This window comes from Mizuhopecten yessoensis, unplaced genomic scaffold (genome assembly GCF_002113885.1).
Source record: "Mizuhopecten yessoensis strain PY_sf001 unplaced genomic scaffold, ASM211388v2 scaffold10651, whole genome shotgun sequence".
Lineage (NCBI taxonomy): Eukaryota > Metazoa > Mollusca > Bivalvia > Pectinida > Pectinidae > Mizuhopecten > Mizuhopecten yessoensis.
This window is the reverse complement of record NW_018408653.1, coordinates 308691-328082: the sequence shown is the minus strand read 5'-3', so window position 1 is coordinate 328082 and position 19392 is coordinate 308691. Positions and strand designations below refer to the sequence as shown.

Below are 19392 nucleotides of genomic sequence, written 5' to 3'. Positions count from 1 at the left end.
TAGAGCAATGATCATATTAATAAATTATTCCACAGAATTGTTTACAAATCAGCAAAAAATATAAGTAGAAAGAAAACTGAAATAAAAGTAAAAGCCGTTATTAATTTAGTTAATAAGTACACTGTATTTCTTCATCCTGTTAACTCAAGCAACTTTGATATGTGTATGTGCTGGAGAGCAATTTAGTCATGATATATAGAGAACCTGATTAAATGTATTTTATACAATAGGTCCATCAGGAAATAAGAGACTTCAAGTCAACAAAGCCAAAGATAAGAGCATGGTGACAGCAGTAGTAATATCAATTAGAAACATGTTAACACCTCAACCAAGCGCCCCATTAGATCTCCCGACTATAGTTTACATATGACGTGATTGAATTGGCACAGTTGTGATGATTTATAACGCATTACAATGAATAGAAAGGATCTCAGTGATTTAAAGAACATGCGAGTGAAGCATTTGAATTACTGCAGTGTACGACAGTGTCCCAAACATAACTAAAACAAGCCTGTGATTTGTTGTAAGGCGACACCTTTGAAATACTGCAAAATAGTCTTATTTAGTGACAGTGTATCCAACATATGTTCAGCCATGCATGTTATTTCTGGTGTGGAAAGATGGAAATGAGTAAACGCGAACAGAATAATATGTGAAACTCGGCCATGCACGGTGTGTTAGTGAAGCAGATTATCCCAGTTAATAAGCCATCTCATCTCAATCCAACAGCGTCTACATAACATGCCGACGGTGAGTTAGAAGCAATTCTAACACTCCACGTGTGGTTAAGAGAGAATATCAAATTTACTCTTGGTGCTTGCCGACCATTTCGTCGTATTTATCGCCGTATTTCTCCCTTCTCCTTTTCTCCCGGGCTTCTGCTCTTTCAGCTTTTCCCTTGAAGTAGGCTTTCTTCTCCTCCTCTGTCATATTCTCCAGATCAACGTCGTCGTCATCCGTCGTGCAATCGCTGAAAACTGGATCGACCTTCTTCTTGCCGCCCTTGCCCTTACCTCCTTTTCCTCCTTTACCTGGTTTTTCCTTCTTTACTTTTATCTTACCTCCTTTGCCATCCGATACAGTTGTATATACACTTTACGGAAGGAAAATATATTTATATTTCATTTGTGAAATTTCAGAATTTACGAATAGTACGCTGATTATATTTATAACATAACTCTATTGTTTAACTTTATGTGATAACTATGAACAAGTTAAATCATCAAATATTTAAAACGTCCTTTGTATGTTACTTCAAAAATTATCATTTCAATTTCCATGTTTGGTTTAATTATCAGCAAAGTTCATAAAAGTTCCTTACCTTTCATCATCTGAAAATATGATTAAAAGAAAGAAAAAAGATATTATCTCAATAAGTATGTTCAAACAACAGCAAAATTACGGTAAACCACACATTAAAGTAATAGCTTTTTTATCCTTAAACAGGCTAACTAGCATAACGTTTTAGCGACTTAGTTCGAGCAACAAATACAGATATTTTCAAAATGTCTAGCATAATACTATCATTAAGGCATATGACTTACCACTCGCGTAACTCTCAGAGGAAGCATAGCCTATCACATTGCCCTTGGCATCTCTGATTTTCTTTTTCCGTTTTCGCGTGCGCGTGCCACCAGCACTTACATCGCTGTCGTAACTGTAATCGCTATCAGCTCCGTGTACCTTCCCTTTCTTCTTCTTTTTCTTGTCGGCGAGTCTTCCTCCCTCTTTCCCACTATCAGAACTGTGATGGGACACACTACGACTGTAGGTACCGTCCCCTCGTCTCCGCCGACGCTTAACGTGTCGTGTACCGCCGTCACTGACGACACTATAGTAACTGTTGGCACTATCAGCTCCGTGTTTTCGTTCACGACGCCGTCGTCGCCTACGTGCCTGTCCAGCTTCGTCTTGGGAGCTGTGATATGACGCACTGTCACTATATGTGCCGTCCTCACGTTTGCGCCTGCGCCTCACATGACGTGTTCCGCCTGCGCTTACGACACTTTTATAACTGAATGCACTTCCTTCGCTGTCAGCATCCCGATTACCGGCCTTTCTTCTTCGTCTATCCTCCGGTGTCTCATCATCAGAATCATCGCCTCCTCCTTTCCCACCTTTTCCTTTCTTTCCCTTCTTTCCTTTTTGCATTGAGGCTATTCCACTGTCTACGTCAGATTCAATTTTCCTATCAAAACGATTCATGAAAAGAAGTGATTGCGAAAAGCCTGTATATTTGGGGGTTTTAAGAAAATATTAAGCAAATTCACCGAAGTTACCTCCCTTTACTTGTATGAATCATTATCAAAATCGATTCTTTTCAAATCAATCATTTTTCCTCTAGGTTCACATATTTTCTAAAATAATATTGCTACATCAAGAAAGCATACACTATAAAAAAATATTAATTTGTTCTAGAATATCAGTATAGCATTATCAAATAACCTTGCTTACTTTTTGTATTTTTTCCCTGTGAGTGGATCAACTATGATTTCATATACTGCTCCGTCTTTCCCAACGATTCTTTCACCAACTTTTGCTGTAAGACAAATTTAAGAAAATATTAAATGCATGTAAATTTACACATTTCAAATTATATAACGATAAGCAATTTTGAACACCAATTACAAAAGACATATGACAGGAGATCGGACATCGATATATATATGTGTATCTTGTTACCACAAATAACTGTGTTAATTACGTGTTTTCTTGTCAATTATATTCATATACATGTTTATCTATTGATATTAGTCTTTCTGTCTTTTCTTCGAAATTACCCATTTTCCTCGGATTGTATGATGTAAAAATGCATTATTTTAATGCTAACGTTATACCGGAAAAAGCAGTAACTAATTTTAATCGTGAAGATAGTCAGTTGTGCCCGCAACTTACCACATATCTTAACGACATACATAGTCAAACAGTAGCTGTCGCTCTATAAGTATTACCTCTTTGAATCATCTCCTGGTCAGACCCCCCTGAGTAGACAGTTGATGCTTTCTCCCACGAGTCGATGACCTCTCCCTTCTCCAGTTCTATAAACTTTTTAAGGAAGTTGGGATCCCCCCCGGACTCCACGAACTGTTTATACTCGTCCTCCGTCAGCATGACTATCTTTTCTATCAGTCGACCACTCTTCGTCCTCACATATGTCTTCACGACTTTCATGGCTGTAGGATCAGCCTTTGTCCATCCCTCAATTGTACCCTCATCTTCGCCCATGTATTTTTTCAAAATATCGTTTGGATCTCCGCCACCCTTCATCATTTTATCGTAATCATCAGCAGACACATATATCGTCTTTTCGATAATCCTTCCACTTTTTGTTCGAATTTTTGTTTTGATTGCCTTCATCGGCTCTGCACTTTTCCAAGATTCTAGCTGCTGTCCTTCCTCGAGGGTTATGTATTTCTTGAGAATATCATCTGGGTTTTTACCGTCCTTTATCATAGCATCATAGTCCTCCTGAGAAATCATTATAGTCTTTTCAATAATCCTTCCACTTTTAGTTCGAACGTAGGTTTTTATTGTCTTCATGGCAGCTTCCTTCCATCCTTCAATTACCTCACCGTCCTTCGCATACTTCTTCAAAAGGTCTTTGGCATCCACTTTTCCCGCCGTGATGGCGTCATAATCTTCTTTAGAAACATACACCAGTTTCTCAATAAGTCTACCACTCTTCGTTCGCACCATTGTTTTTATCGCTTTCACCTCATCTTTGTCCCAAGATTGCAGGCCCTTTGCCTCGTCTTTTGAAAGGTATTTTTTCAATAATTCCTCAACGTTCTTTCCTTCTTTGAAGGCTTCATAGTCCTCCTCAGACAGAAAAATGATCTTCTCTATAAGTCTTCCGCTTTTCGTACGTATGTATGTCTTGATCGCTTTCATTTCTGTTCAGAAATGGAGGAAAAGTTCATTGTATATATTGTTTTAGAACAAAAACATAGCATGCAAGTTAAGGAATAAGGCATGAAACCTGTACATACTAACGTGGATAAATGATATGTTCGCAGAGGAAACAGCTTTCTTACCTCTCCTTATCAATGGAAAATATTTTCTTTATGAATTAATTTTGTTTATGCTTAATACAGTTTGACGTTAATTGGGATAATTCAAGACTGATCTTAAGTTTATACAAGTTTAGCTTAAATGCATGTTAAGTAGTTTTCAATGTACTTACGTTTCTCTCTGATAGATTCCAACCTTTGTTTCATGATGAGTTCCCGTTGACGCTATAATGACACGAAACGTAATTAAAATGAAACAAATACCTTTTTACATTTAAACTTCAGTATATAAATGATATATTTGTAGTAACACTTGATAATGCTCCATTACTACGTGGCTCACTGTGTTTTCACACAGCACTAATTTCATGTGTACCAGAAATAGTATCTGTCATGAAATAAGGTTTCTACGGCATAGTGCTTTTGGCGTTAATAAATTGACGTATGCCATAGCCTCTAACATGTGATGGGTGTTCAAGACATGTCGTTGTTACTGCTAAAACCTAAATATACAATAAACGTGTCTTTCTTGTTATAATATACTATGAGTGTATATATATTTTTGTCATCGCCTTGGCTTACCTGTAATTCTAATTCCTCCAGTAGACATTTGACGTACCAGTAACCGTGGCGATATCCTCCGCCTACCCGGATGTACTTGTGCTATAACAACATGAAAGTATTTTAGAGTTACAGAGGTCACAGTTGTATATGTCAATTATACTTGGTTGATCCTTTGGTTTGTTCGATGACTGACTGGTGATGAATTGATGGATTTCGTTTTATTAATTGATTGGTTGATTCACTTTTTTATTCGTTCAGTCAATCATTGATATCTGTTAATTAATCGATTTGTTCAGTTTGATCGATGTTTTTAGATTGTTTGATTGATTGATTGAATGATCCATCAATTGATTGATTGATTGATTGATTGATTGGTTGATTGATTGATTGGTTGATTGATTGATTGATTGGTTGATTGATGGATGGATAATTTGATTGATTAATTGATTGATTGATTGATTTATTGATTAATTGATTGATTGATTGATTGATTGATTGATTGATTGATTGATTGATTGATTGATTGATTGATTGATCCATCGATCTACTTAGAGAAAAAAAACAAATTTATTATTCTGAATTAAAGTGTCGTTTGCGTGTTTCTTATCTTTTCTGACATAAATATCTCAGATTGTGAAAATATTAGTAGCGGATGGCTACTGAAAGAAGATAATCTTACATATCTTAAGTACTAAGGTTTTTGTAATTATGTGCTTATCTTATCCCTACGACGGTCAACTTACATAAGTTAGGCTTAATCAATTGTACAACAGTCGGATAAAAAGGGGAAACCACTAAACTATTCATATCAAAAAGTGTTATTACCGCCGTTTTTTCTCTGGCGCTGTGACGGGATAGACGAAGCTAGACCATTTAAAACGATATGCATCTATTATATTCAACCGACTAATGTGTTTCGGTATTGAAATTAGTAATTTACAACCGGTGTAAATGATTAAATAATGACCTTACATTCTACCATTGAAACTTTATCAATACACTGGTGAGTTTTACAAATTTATAAAAGAAACATGTATTCATGTCTATCGTGGTTTAAAGCATTATTTGGTCCATTTCTATAGGAATCAAATCTTATAAAATTTACTTTACTTACACAACTTGTTATCATACAAATATATGTCTGATATTATAATAACATATTGGTGTGTTTACACATGCACCACAGTCAAATGACAACTGTCCTCTAATAAAGCGTGTAATCGATTTGCAGGTTTAGAATTCCTTATAGGTTTTATATAACAGTTGCTTGTTTACATAACTTTTGCATTTGCTATTATCGTTTTAAATGACAGCCTTAAATGGCATATAATATCTGATAAGTAGATGACGTCCATTACAAAAGAGCATTTAAAGACATTGATAAGGCGCCTACTCTTCATGTCATTCTACAATCATTTATCAAAATGCAGGTGTTTTAATTTACTTATGAAATGAAAAAGATTCATTTTATCAACACCTTTTAAATGGATTTTATAGAAAGCACGTATTTTATTGTATAAAGGATGAGTTTGAATTCAAAAGAATAAAATTACCGCAATCTTTTCCATAGGTATTTAATGTAAACATGTCAATTTTAATTGGTATGATAACATGAATAATGGCTACCTCGATGTTTTATAAAACAAAAATATACATATATATCAGCAAACTTGTTCAACATGTATAAACAGTGATTAATAGAGTGTTTATTTACATTTATTATAATTACATGCAGATATACGAACTAATTTAAGCTTTTTACTATCGAAGTCCCAATATTGATATTTGTGAAAAAAACATATATCCATATTTTTTATTTGGATACATCCCTGTAATGTAAATTACACACTGCAGCTTTAAAACGAAAAACAATATTGATTGGAAATCACGTTAACCATCCGCTGTTGACCTGATCGGAGCCATTGATTAGATGTACATTAGCATTAAGTATTTTCGCACTTATTCGTGTGGGTGCCCGACAATGTATAATTGGAGTTCTATATTTACCGTTATGAATTTCTAGGAACTGAATGTGTTGCGCGCTTTGACAAGATGGTGGATCAGTATTGAAATTTCAACTGTACTTTTGTGCTAATTAGCATCGTTCAGAAATTCAAATTTCCCTTAAATATGCACAGAAAAATCGTTTTCGAATGTGTCAAATGGAATGAAATCGATCAGAAATTCATATTATTTGTTTGAACATGTAAATCTACTTTGTTGTAGTTGCCAAAGAACCACAGTTTGTGTTACATAATATTGATTATTTTTCAACCGTTTCGAGTGATGAATACGACATTTCAGCATAAACGTATTTGTCAATGATATTGCTCGCATGTTTTCAAATATAACATTGTAGAAAAACGTATCTTAACGGATCAATTAAAATATCTTATATGCCAACTAAGTAGTAAAATACTTAACATCTAGGTAAGAGAATAACTATTTACATTGGTATAATGCACTTATTCTTATATATCTGATACACAGTTTTCGATTTTCATTTAAGACTGCTATAAACAACATCTGCGTTTCTATAAAAAATATTCTTGATGTTTTACTTATTTTTTAATGATTTCTAATAAAAAAATTATTATGACTACATATACTCTGCAGCCATTCACTGCTCAACTCAAAATATGTTGAATTGATTTCCAGGTGAGAAAAAGACCAAAGTCCTTAATGAAAGTAAATTTCAGAACTGATGGTTTTCATATTATTATCTGTTTCTGAACAAAGAGCAGGCATTTATTTGACAAATTGGACAAAAAACGCCGTCTAGAAATATATAACACGTGTTGAAGTTATAGCGAGTATATTGTCGTGCAATGTGGGCCCTGGAAGGGTAACACTTGATTACAACAACTTCACACAGCAACATTTACCGGTGAACACGACAAAATAATGACATACTCACCGATTCACACTTTTTGTGTGGGACCTTCAGTAAACACTTCAGGCAGTCCTCTGTAGCAGTCTGTAAACACAAATACTCACGTCATTTTCATATCAAACGCAAAATCCATAAAACACTTTACCAGTTTCTTGTTTCGCGCGAGATATTTTATATTAAAATACAGGACAATTTTGAATTTCTGAAAATCATATTATCTACTAGAAGCAAAGATAATTTGTTCCTGTTATCAAGCCCTATCATCCGATTTTTCTCACGTGCTTAAGCTCGGAACCATATACTAGTATCCAATTCCATGACAACACTGATACCCCGTCCATTGAGGGTGTGGGGACTGTAGTTCTGAGAAAAGTTAAAATGATGGAGACACGAGGAATGTACCAAACAACATCCATTGTACCAAAAGTTAGAATGATGGAGACACGAGGTATGTACCATACAGCATACATTGTACCAAAATTTAAAATGATTGAGACACGAGGTTTGTACCAAACAACATACATTGTACCAAACATTGAAATGATGGAGACACGATGTATGTACCATACAGCATACAATGTACCAAAAGTTAAAATGATGGAGACACGAGGTATGTATAAAACAGCATACATTGTACCGTCAGTTAAAATGATGGAGACACGAGGTATGTACCAAACAGCATACATTGTACAAAAAGTTAAAATGATGGAGACTGGAGGTATGTACCAAACAGCATACATTGTATCAAAAGTTAAAATGATGGAGACACGAGGTATGTGCCAAACAGCATACATTGTACCAAAAGTTAAAATGAGTGAGACACGAGGTATGTACCAAACAGCAAACATTGTACCGTCAATTAAAATGATGGAGACATGAGGTATGTATAAAATTGTACAAAAAGTTAAAATGATGGAGACACGAGGCATGTACCAAACAACATAAATTGTAGCAAACATTGAAATGATGGAGACACGAGGAATGTACCAAACAGCATACATTGTACCGAAAGTTAAACTGATGGAGACACGAGGTATGTACCAAAGAGCATACATTGTACCAAAAGTTAAAATGAGTGAGACACGAGGTATGTACCAAACAGCATACTTTGTACCGAAAGTTAAAATGATGGAGATACGAGGTATGTACCATACAGAATACATTGTACCTAAAGTTAAAATGATGGAGACCCGAGGTATGTACCAAACAGCATACATTGTCCCAAAAGTTAAAATGATGGAGACACGATGTATGTATAAAACAGCATACATTGTACCGTCAGTTAAAATGATGGAGACACGAGGTATGTATAAAACAGCATACACTGCACCAAAAATTAAAATGATGGAGACACGAGGTATATACCAAACAACATAGATTGTAGCAAACATTGAAATGATGGAGACACGAGGTATGTACCGAACAGCATACCTTGTACCGAAAGTTAAAATGATGGAGACACGTGGTATGTGCCATACAACGGAGACACGAGGTATGTACCAAACAGCTTACACTGTACCAAAAGTTAAAAAGATGGAGACACGAGGTATGTATAAAACAGCATACACTGTACCAAAAATTAAAATGATGGAGAGACGAGGTATGTACCAAACAACATAGATTGTAGCAAACATTAAAATGATGGAGACACGAGGTATGGACCAAACAACATAGATTGTAGCAAACATTAAAATGATGGAGACACGAGGTATGGACCAAACAACATAGATTGTAGCAAACATTAAAATGATGGAGACACGAGGTATGTACAATACATCATACATTGTACCAAAAGTTAAAATGATTGAGACTGGAGGTATGTACCAAACAGCATACATTGAACCGTCAATTAAAATGATGGAGACATGAGGTATGTATAAAATTGTACAAAAAGTTAAAATGATGGAGACACGAGGGATGTACCAAACAGCATACATTGTACCGAAAGTTAGAATGATGGAGACACGAGGTATGTGTCATACAACACACATTGTACCAAAAGTTAAAATGATGGAGTCACGAGGTATGTACCAAACAGCATACATTGTCCCTAAAGTTAAAATGAGTGAGACACGAGGTATGTACCAAACAGCAAACATTGTACAAAAAGTTAAAATGATGGAGACTGGAGGGATGTACCAAACAGCATACATTGTACCTAAAGTTAAAATGATGGAGACCCGAGGTATGTACCAAACAGCATACATTTTACCAAAAGTTAAAATGATGTAGACACGAGGTATGTACCAAACAGCCTACATTGTACCGAAAGTTAAAATGATGGAAACCGGAGGTATGTACCATACAGCATACATTGTCCCTAAAGTTAAAATGATGGAGACACGAGGTATGTACAATACATCATACATTGTACCAAAAGTTAAAATGAGTGAGACACGAGGTATGTACCAAACAGCATACCGAGGTATGTACCATACAGCATACATTGTCCCTAAAGTTAAAATGATGGAGACACGAGGTAAGTACCAAACAGCATACATTGTACCAAAAGGTAAAATGATGGAGACACGAGGGATGTACCAAACAGCATACATTGTACCGAAAGTTAAACTGATGGAGACACGAGGTATGTACCAAAGAGCATACATTGTACCAAAAGTTAAAATGAGTGAGACACGAGGTATGTACCAAACAGCATGCATTGTACCGTCAATTAAAATGATGGAGACATGAGGTATGTATAAAACAGCATACACTGTACCAAAAATTAAAATGATGGAGACACGAGGTATGTACCAAACAACATAGATTGTAGCAAACATTGAAATGATGGAGACACGAGGTATGTACCAAACCGCATACAATGTACCAAAAGTTAAAATGATGGAGACTGGAGGAATGTACAATACATCATACATTGTACCAAAAGTTAAAATGATGGAAACTGGAGGAATGTACCATACAGCATACATTGTACCAAAAGTTAAAATGAGGGAGACACGAGGTATGTACCAAACAGCGTACATTGTACCAAAAGTTAAAATGATTGAGACTGGAGGTATGTACCAAACAGCATACATTGTACCGAAAGTTAAAATGATGGAGACACGAGGTATGTACCAAACAGCATACATTGTACCAAAAGTTAAAATGATGGAGACTGGAGGTATGTACAATACATCATACATTGTACCAAAAGTTAAAATGATGGAGACACGAGGTATGTACCAAACAGCATACAATGTACCAAAAGTTAAAATGATGGAAACTGGAGGTATGTACAAAACAGCATACATTGTACTGAAAGTTAAAATGATGGAGACACGTGGTATGTGCCATACAACATACATTGTACCAAAAGTTAAAATGATGGAGTCACGAGGTACGTACCAAACAACATACATTGTACCGTTAGTTAAAATGATGGCCACACGAGGTATGTATCAAACAGCACACCTTGTACCAAAAGTTAAAATGATTGAGACACGAGGTATGTATCAAACAGCATCCATTGTACCGAAAGTGTAGATGATGGAGAAACGAGGTACGTACCAAACAGCATACACTGTACCGAAAGTTTAAAGGATGGATAAACGAGATATGTACCAAACAGCATACAATGTACCAAAAGTTAAAATGATTGAGACACGAGGTATGTACCAAACAGCATACATTGTACTGAAAGTTAAAATGATGGAGACACGTGGTATGTGCCAAACAACATACATTGTACCAAAAGTTAAAATGATGGAGTCACGAGGTATGTACCAAACAGCATACATTGTACCGTGAGTTAAAATGATGGAGACACGAGGTATGTACCATACAACATACATTGTACCAAAATTTAAAATGATGGAGACACGAGGTATGTACCAAACGGCATACATTGTACCGTCAATTAAAATGATGGAGACATGAGGTATGTATAAAACAGCATGGTATGTACCAACCAACATACACTGTACCAAAAGTTTAAATGATGGAGACACGAGGTATGTACCAAACAGCATACATTGTACCGAAAGTTTAAATGATGGAGAAACGAGGTATGTACCAAACAGCATACATTGTACCGAAAGTTAAAATGATGGAGACACGAGGTATGTACCGAACAGCATACATTGTACCAAACGTTGAAATGATGGAGACTGGAAATATGTGCCACAGTTATTAATAATTAGAAACCGGAAGAATAAACCATTAGTAGAAATAATATAAACCGGAAGTACATACCTTTGGTAGAAATGGTGAGTTTGCGCTCAGTCTCTGTCTCAAGTCAGGGGTGCTCCTGTACTTAGCCGAGTACCTTGATCTAACATCATTAGTGACATGTTGAGTCTGCAAGGATATCATTAACGACCATTAAAAACTAAATCTGAGGAAAAAACAATTTCGCCAGTCGAATGATAGGAAAACTAGGTCATGTTAATAAGCATACTAGTTGGATCAAACACTGTAAATAATTTTATTTTTCTTAGAGATATTTATCTTTGTGTAACCTTTCAATGGGGGGAGGTACAACTGAAATACACTTCAAGGAAGATACCTGTATACGTTTTATTGTTCCTCTTTGTATATGCATACGTTATGATGTCGTTTACAGTACACTTTACCAATCTTTATGCCAAACATAGGAACTCTCTTAACTCGAATACTCGGATAACTCGAAGTTTCCCAAGGATCCCGTCGACTTCGAGATAACGAGGTTCGACTGTATATAACAGACCAATAGTCATTTTATGAGACGTTTGCTTCAGGCAAGTAAATTGCTCTGAATGGACAAAAAATGATTTCATAATCTCTGTCTTATAAAATAGAAAAACTCGTTGTATTTTTTCAAACATCTCAAAATATTTCGGGTTTGAGGGATGTGTTATTTGATACCACAATTAGTGAATCACATTAAAATATCGCGAATTGAAAGTAAAGGCATTAGCTCTGTAAATATAAAATATACATGCCTCCTGTAATTTAAATTTGGATACTTTATATCGTTTTAACTATTTTCAAATACTGTTTGGCAATGTGGCAATTACCGAAGACGTTTAAACACGGTTGGTGTACAAACTGTGCACATGTGTCTTAAATCGGGCGATCAGTATATTAAGGCATAATCATGAATAAAATTCTGTATTCAAATTAAATTTTGGATTGTTCGGAAGCCATGAAACGATAATGTTAAGATTTGGCAGCAAAATATGTTGATTGTGACTATGAAAAGAATCGTTCAGCAGTGAGCTCTTTAAATGTAAATCTGCAGTAACCAATCTGGCATGGGAAACAACGTGTTTACGGTCGGTATAAATCCCTTCAAAACAAGCGAGGTTAACTCGAAGTCAATACCAAAAAAGACAAATCATATATCAAGATATTTCTTTGTGTTCCACAACAGTTTTATAAGTTGAATCTGGGTCCATTAGTTGAAGAATTATTTATGATATTTGACAAGTAATCAACATGTCAAACCAAGAGAGCAATGTCCAGTTCACAAACTTGATCCTATGCTTCAGAAGATTGCAAGGTCATTCAATGATAACGTCTAATTTGTTTGAAACCCGTATTTAGTTCAAGTGGCGAGGTATATGTCTCTTCACATAACTAACAACCACTGATATAAGTAATATATTTGGAACTTGTCAAACTTATTTTTCATATTTCAAGTTGGTTATATTCATGCGTTTCCTCTTTTTCAGCTCCATATTCAACAGTAAGTTTTGTCTGACCTTAAGAATCCTAATACCTACATGTCCTTAAGTTACAATAATACTTTACATTCTTCACCATCAGTTTTATTCCCTGCAAAGATCAGAGAAAGAATTCCCCTCCTACATATATACATGTTCGAAGAAAGAGACTCACGCACGAAGGAGATACCCTTAAATCGCAATAAGCCGCGGTTTATTTTCATTTTCAAAAAGGAATTCCAAGCTTATTTTCAAAGCTGACTTATATTCAAGGCAGTCTTATTTTCGAAGTCATTTAGACAGTAGGCTTATTTTTCAAGTTCTTCCTATTTGTACATGGAATAAACTTATAAAATCATAAGGGCTTTTAGTGATGTTCTCCCCTTTTATCGTTGTACTAATAAATCATGCAATGTGTTGGCTGGCTACCTGTGAAACCTCTTTAGAACATGGAAAATGTGGTTCATACTTGGAACCCATGGCATATTTTAAATAACAGCCTATTCTCAAAGACGGCTTATTTTAGAGATATGTTGGACTGCGAGGAATTCAGTGCTTGCTTTTATGTCCGGCCGATTTTCAAGGCAGACCTATTATCTAGATTTATGGGTGTTGAATAAACAAAAATGGTCTACATCAACCACTGTTATATATTATTATCTTCTTATGTTCAATTTTACTTTATTTGATACCCATTTTCTTTAACATGACCATTATGACATTTTATACGTTTTTATTATATGCAGTTGTACTTCAGGATTGACTAAATAAGTCAATAGCTTGATTTATTAATGACCCAAATCCAATCACAAATCAGGATAATAAGGCCTAAAGGTCCAAAGATAAATGAAATAAACGATCATCAAATTCGAAGATACAGAAAATATCAAAAGAAATATAATGTATATAGTTTCTTTCTATGTTTTATGCAAACAACCCTTCAACATTTATTTATAACCTTTTGTTAAAGAGCTATTTATATATTTGCGTTTTGGTGATAAACACTTGCCGATTTGTCCCCCAGAATATCCATGGCGGTGAGAGACAATGACACTTTGTCACGGAAACCCCAGGTAGGTGCTGACCGTGGTAGTGAGGTGATTGGAGGGAGGTCGTCATTTAGCAAGTCCGGGGTTCGAATCCCCCCTCTTCTAACGCACGGCATAGTTCCTTGTCTTTTGCTTATATGTACACGTATTTCCATTACGAAGATTTCTATATTTCACATCCTATGTGAACATTTTATCCTGATACACACCTCTACAAATCTCCAATCGATAAGTAGTTCATATTTGCAATCACAGACCGCTAAATCCCTTCAGACTTCACAGTCAGATATAGGTTTGATAATCAACACGTATGTTAAGCACATCCCTAGCATATGTCCAACAGTATATTCCGTTAACTAAACACACATGGCACTTCTGTGATCATGAAACTCGATTTCACGGGATTCTGTCACCACAAATGGTCACATGCCCGACTATCACTACAGCAAAATGGCGTGTGTTTGTCACAGTTTTCAGCGGTTAATGCGATCTTGAAATCCTATCTCTGTTACCGAGTTTCGCCTCTAATTATACGTTTAACCCAATTGAATAGACTGAAAAACATCATAAGGCAGGGCATTATACCCGCCAAGTCAACGGGATATGTATAGTGTAGCCCCATATAGCACTCTCTGGAATACACACTGTCAAACGGTTAAAGCCGCCAGTACTTTGTGATTAGGTAATTGAGCGTTTAACGTTGTTAATTTCGTTATGTCAATAAAGACACACAAAGGTAAAGCTTTACAAAAATGATTGATCATTTGTGATTTTACATCAGTACTGACAATAGGGATAATACATAGACATGCGACTATCGGTCAATCGTCTCCTCCCAGGGACGTGTCACCATTGTCGTGATTGTCACCACCATCTTCTCATACCATCACTGAGTAAAGGCCTGGCTCAGGAAGGGAAACAGCTAATTGTTTTTCGTTTCATGTCTTTATTGTAGTATTTGTAGCATTCATGGGACTGGAGACATCAAGGGACATTTACCTTTGCCTATACAGCCTGCGTGTGGGGAAAAATTACAACTGTTTCGATTGGACATATGTCTGTATAAACATGTTATTTTATAGACAACCCTGCTCCATGGACCGCCTCAACAAACAGACCACCTCTGTAAAGCGACCATTTGTTTGAAACTCCCCTTTTGCAGACTTTTTATGCTCAGTGAATATGTATCAAGAGACCAACTAAAATATAGATTTTCAGATGATGGACTCCGAATACAAATTTAAACGTATTTGAAAAACAGAAGTTTTATTTTCATCGATAAATTGTTGTTCTCTTTATAAAGTAAGTCATTATTTGAGGTAATCTCTTTCATTAAGTGTTTCTTACATACAGGTGTTATATACAATATACATATAGATGATATCAATAAACATACTGGTTTGAGGAATTAATTGGCACGCTGTAGTCGACTGCATGATCTATGGGACGACTGATTTTGAGACTATAGACTTTGTTCTCTATAAACAGATGACTGCCATAGACAAATTCTACCTATAAATAAGTGGTCGTTATAGACAATGGATCGGTATAAATAGGTTGTCGTATACAATTGATCGATATAAATAAGTGGTTGTTTATATACAGAAGGCCAATGTAAATCGGTGGTCGTTTTAGGAAGGTGGTTGATCTAAATAGGTGGTCGTGATAGACGAGTGGTCGATATTCATATATGTTCATTAAATACAAGACATTGATATATAAATGTTCGTTAAAAACAAGTGGTCGATATAAAATGTGTTCGTTATATATTATATACAAGTGGTCGATAAAATGTGTGTTCGTTATATACAAGTGGTCGATATAAATAGGTTGTCGTTATATATATATACAAATAGTCGATATAAGTAGAAGAGCAGTAAGATTTGATCAACACTAAAAGGGGGATGACATTTGATGAGTGTTTTGATAAAGGTATATAAAACACCAATGTTTCAATAACATCCCGGTTTTTGAATGTAGCACATAGCGACACCGGAAGCAGTATTATATGGACAGGAATGATTCCATTAAAACGACTCCTTACTCATACCCTACAATTCTTTACATATAACTATGCGAAACTGTAAATTGATATGATTGTCTATGAATAGATCTATTTATAGTATATCACTATGACCGACAATCCCGAACCACGATGACTACACAATTGTATGAAATATTTGTTACTGTGTGACCAACCACGCTCTGTTTAAATAGTTTATATAGCGGTGTCTTGTATCATATGGATGGATAGATAATACATGATACATTTAATTACATTTCATTTATAAATATGACTTTAGCACTGATTAACTACCATTCTATGTTGACTGGTCCTTTCACAATTGTATATTTGATATATGATTACCAGTTATAGTGAACACACAAAAGTTAGAAAGGTGATACCTTGGTCTATATATTAATGGTCACGAATACGTTCGTACATGATGTCAAGATCGACTTTAAAAAATGGAAGATAATTCGATGTGTTGTGTGTGTTGATATGTTAGGTGATAGAAACATGTTGAAGGGTCTTAAGTACAAGTTACTACAAGTATCTTAATCGATGTGATGGTTTTAGCAGTAAGGATGTCTTATATGTAATTCCAAATATTTTGAAAAATCATCAGTCAAATAAATAATGAACTTTGCCATTAAATCGTGCATTGTTAATGTAAAATCGTAGCAGAAACGCAATTTTATTCATAAAACATTTGTCATGGTTGATTTAAGCTACATGTATGCTTTTCAAATGCCTGTTTCACTCTTACTGGTGTAGATATGGTAAACAAGGGATTTTACCACAACTGATCCGACTGGTCAGATAATGAGGGAGTTGGTTGATTATCTGTGTGGCTCTGTAGGAATGGTATATATGTTGTAAATGAGGGAGTTAACATAAAGGCATAGCTGTCAGTGGTGATGATATCCTCGGTGGAGGTGACATATAATTATATATGGATCTCTTTACTATGGTGGATTATAGTGATATATATGTGTATGGCTATGAATGCTTAGATGTAGGGCCTGGGGTGTCATACTGCATGACAGAATATTGTTGACAAGGGGAAATCCCTCGGAGCTCCATTAAGACTACGACTTTGTGAAAATTTAAACATTGTCACCTCAAAACGCTTAGGGTGATTTGATTTCAATGAAAATACTGTAGACTCTCACTCATAATATCCTTTCAAAGGATCTATCATGTAGACTTTTTCAGCGATATGGCATCTAAAAACAGGTCAAATATTTTTTAAAGAAAAGACGTAGAAAAGTTATAATCATACATTTTATACTGATGGAAAATCCAGATTGATAGCATTTAAGTCAGACTTTATCAATGTGTAACATGGAACGGAATAGACAATATACTGCAATGTGGGTCATTACTGATAGAAAACTGATATATGTATTCGTAAATGATGCAGATACATTTGAAAATTAGTTCTGGACTATGGTTTTCCATTGTATGCTAACCATGCCTTCTGTGTTTTCATATACTCCCAATATATACGTGCATACGTTCAAACCTGGGACGTCTTTATGTTACTATCATACACTGGTACAATACACAATGCATAAGTTATACAGATCTACATATCTAACCGGGAATCGGAATTCGGTATTAGGATAGTTTGTGTAACGTCATATCTTCTAATTAAAAGACAGACACACCTACATATGTAGCCTTTAAAAACCAAACTGGCCTGAGGTACTTCAGACGGAGCACGGATGTTGATCAGGTGGGGGTGACGATAACATTTTAACAAAATAATTGAATGCGAATAATTGTTAACAAAATGGAACAAATTATTTGTATATATTAATCAACATTTAGTAAACCATTAATGTAAGTAGTAGGTATCCGGGTACTTTTAATCGTTCCAAATCACTTCATAAACACGTCTAACCTGATTAAATCGGTGAAATAACCACTGACGTTGGTAATTAGTATCACGATGTCTGTTCAACTAAATTTCGTCACCTTCGAATAGCCATGTCATAATGACATTTAACTTTCTATAAAAAAATCTTTAATTTGGTTCACGTTTATTTTCTTAAATATCAAACACTAACAGTATATTAATTACAATGATCTAATACAATACAACTTTTGATACATCATTTATCAAAAATACATTTTTGAAGTGTTTTATTAATCATCTAACAATACCATTGTTACACATCTAGACAGTGTGCATACTACATGTATCGCGTGTACACAGGGACAGTGTGTACGCATGTTCTAAACAGGTATACAGATACATGTGAACGTCATGTTTGTACGTGTAACATACAGATGTGTACCTGTAGATTGCCTGTATATCTCAAAAATACAGGTGTGTACCTGTAGATCGCCTGTATATCTTAAAAATACAGGTGTGTTGCTGTACACAATCTGTATACCTGTGACATACAGATGTGAACTTGTATACCTTAACAATACAGGTGTGAACTTTTATACCTGTAAAATACAGATGTGTACATGTATACCTGTGACATACAGGTGTGTACATGTACGCCGTCTGTAAACCTGTGACATACAGCTATATATATGTATACTTATGACACACAGGTGTAGATCTGTATACCTGTGACATACAGGTACGTTTATGTATACCTGTCACATACAGGTGTATATTGTATTCCTGTAACATACAGGTGTTTTTCTGTATACATGTAACATACAGGTGTATATATGTATGCTTGTGACATACAGGTTTATATATGTATACTTGTGACATACCGTTTATAGATATAGACCGTCTGTCTACCTCAAACATAGTTGTGTACCTGTAGACCGTCTCCATGCAAGTGGAAAAAATAGTTTAATTCTGATAATCCTTTGGAACGCTTTTCGAACAGGAAGGGGCGTAGGGAACATACATACTCACTGTAAAACAACCTTATCATAAGTCATATCAGGTCCCCTTTATACAGTAAGCGATCAGTGTCTACCCTATCATACACGTACAAGTAACATTACACCTGTTCAGTTATACTTAAATAGCCGCCCATACAAATACATTAAACTTCGAGAAATTCAAGTATCAAATGGTTGGATTTTATCATATTTTTCTTTTCATATTTTTGATATTTGCATTTTTTACATGATTGCAATTCATTCCTTTTCCGTTGCCTTTTCTTAATTCTCACATTTCTGAAAATTGCACTTATCACCAGAGTCATATTCTTCACTCAAGTATCCACTTCATGTTTAAATCTCC

The 19392-nt window shown here is 35.3% G+C and overlaps 1 protein-coding gene across 1 annotated transcript in view; it reads right to left on the bottom strand.

Annotated features, from left to right (window-relative positions):
* Positions 1 to 19392, bottom strand: part of LOC110461723 (titin homolog) — an 80217-nt gene that overhangs the window by 37105 nt on the left and 23720 nt on the right. The window contains exons 3-11 of the mRNA XM_021515348.1: positions 11665 to 11769; positions 7492 to 7551; positions 4593 to 4673; positions 4184 to 4235; positions 2952 to 3893; positions 2455 to 2539; positions 1545 to 2188; positions 1322 to 1331; positions 809 to 1093 (exon numbers count right to left, since the gene is read on the bottom strand). Coding sequence (XP_021371023.1) covers positions 809 to 1093; positions 1322 to 1331; positions 1545 to 2188; positions 2455 to 2539; positions 2952 to 3893; positions 4184 to 4235; positions 4593 to 4673; positions 7492 to 7551; positions 11665 to 11769 — 2264 coding nt within the window. The remainder of the gene's footprint in view (positions 1 to 808; positions 1094 to 1321; positions 1332 to 1544; positions 2189 to 2454; positions 2540 to 2951; positions 3894 to 4183; positions 4236 to 4592; positions 4674 to 7491; positions 7552 to 11664; positions 11770 to 19392) is intronic.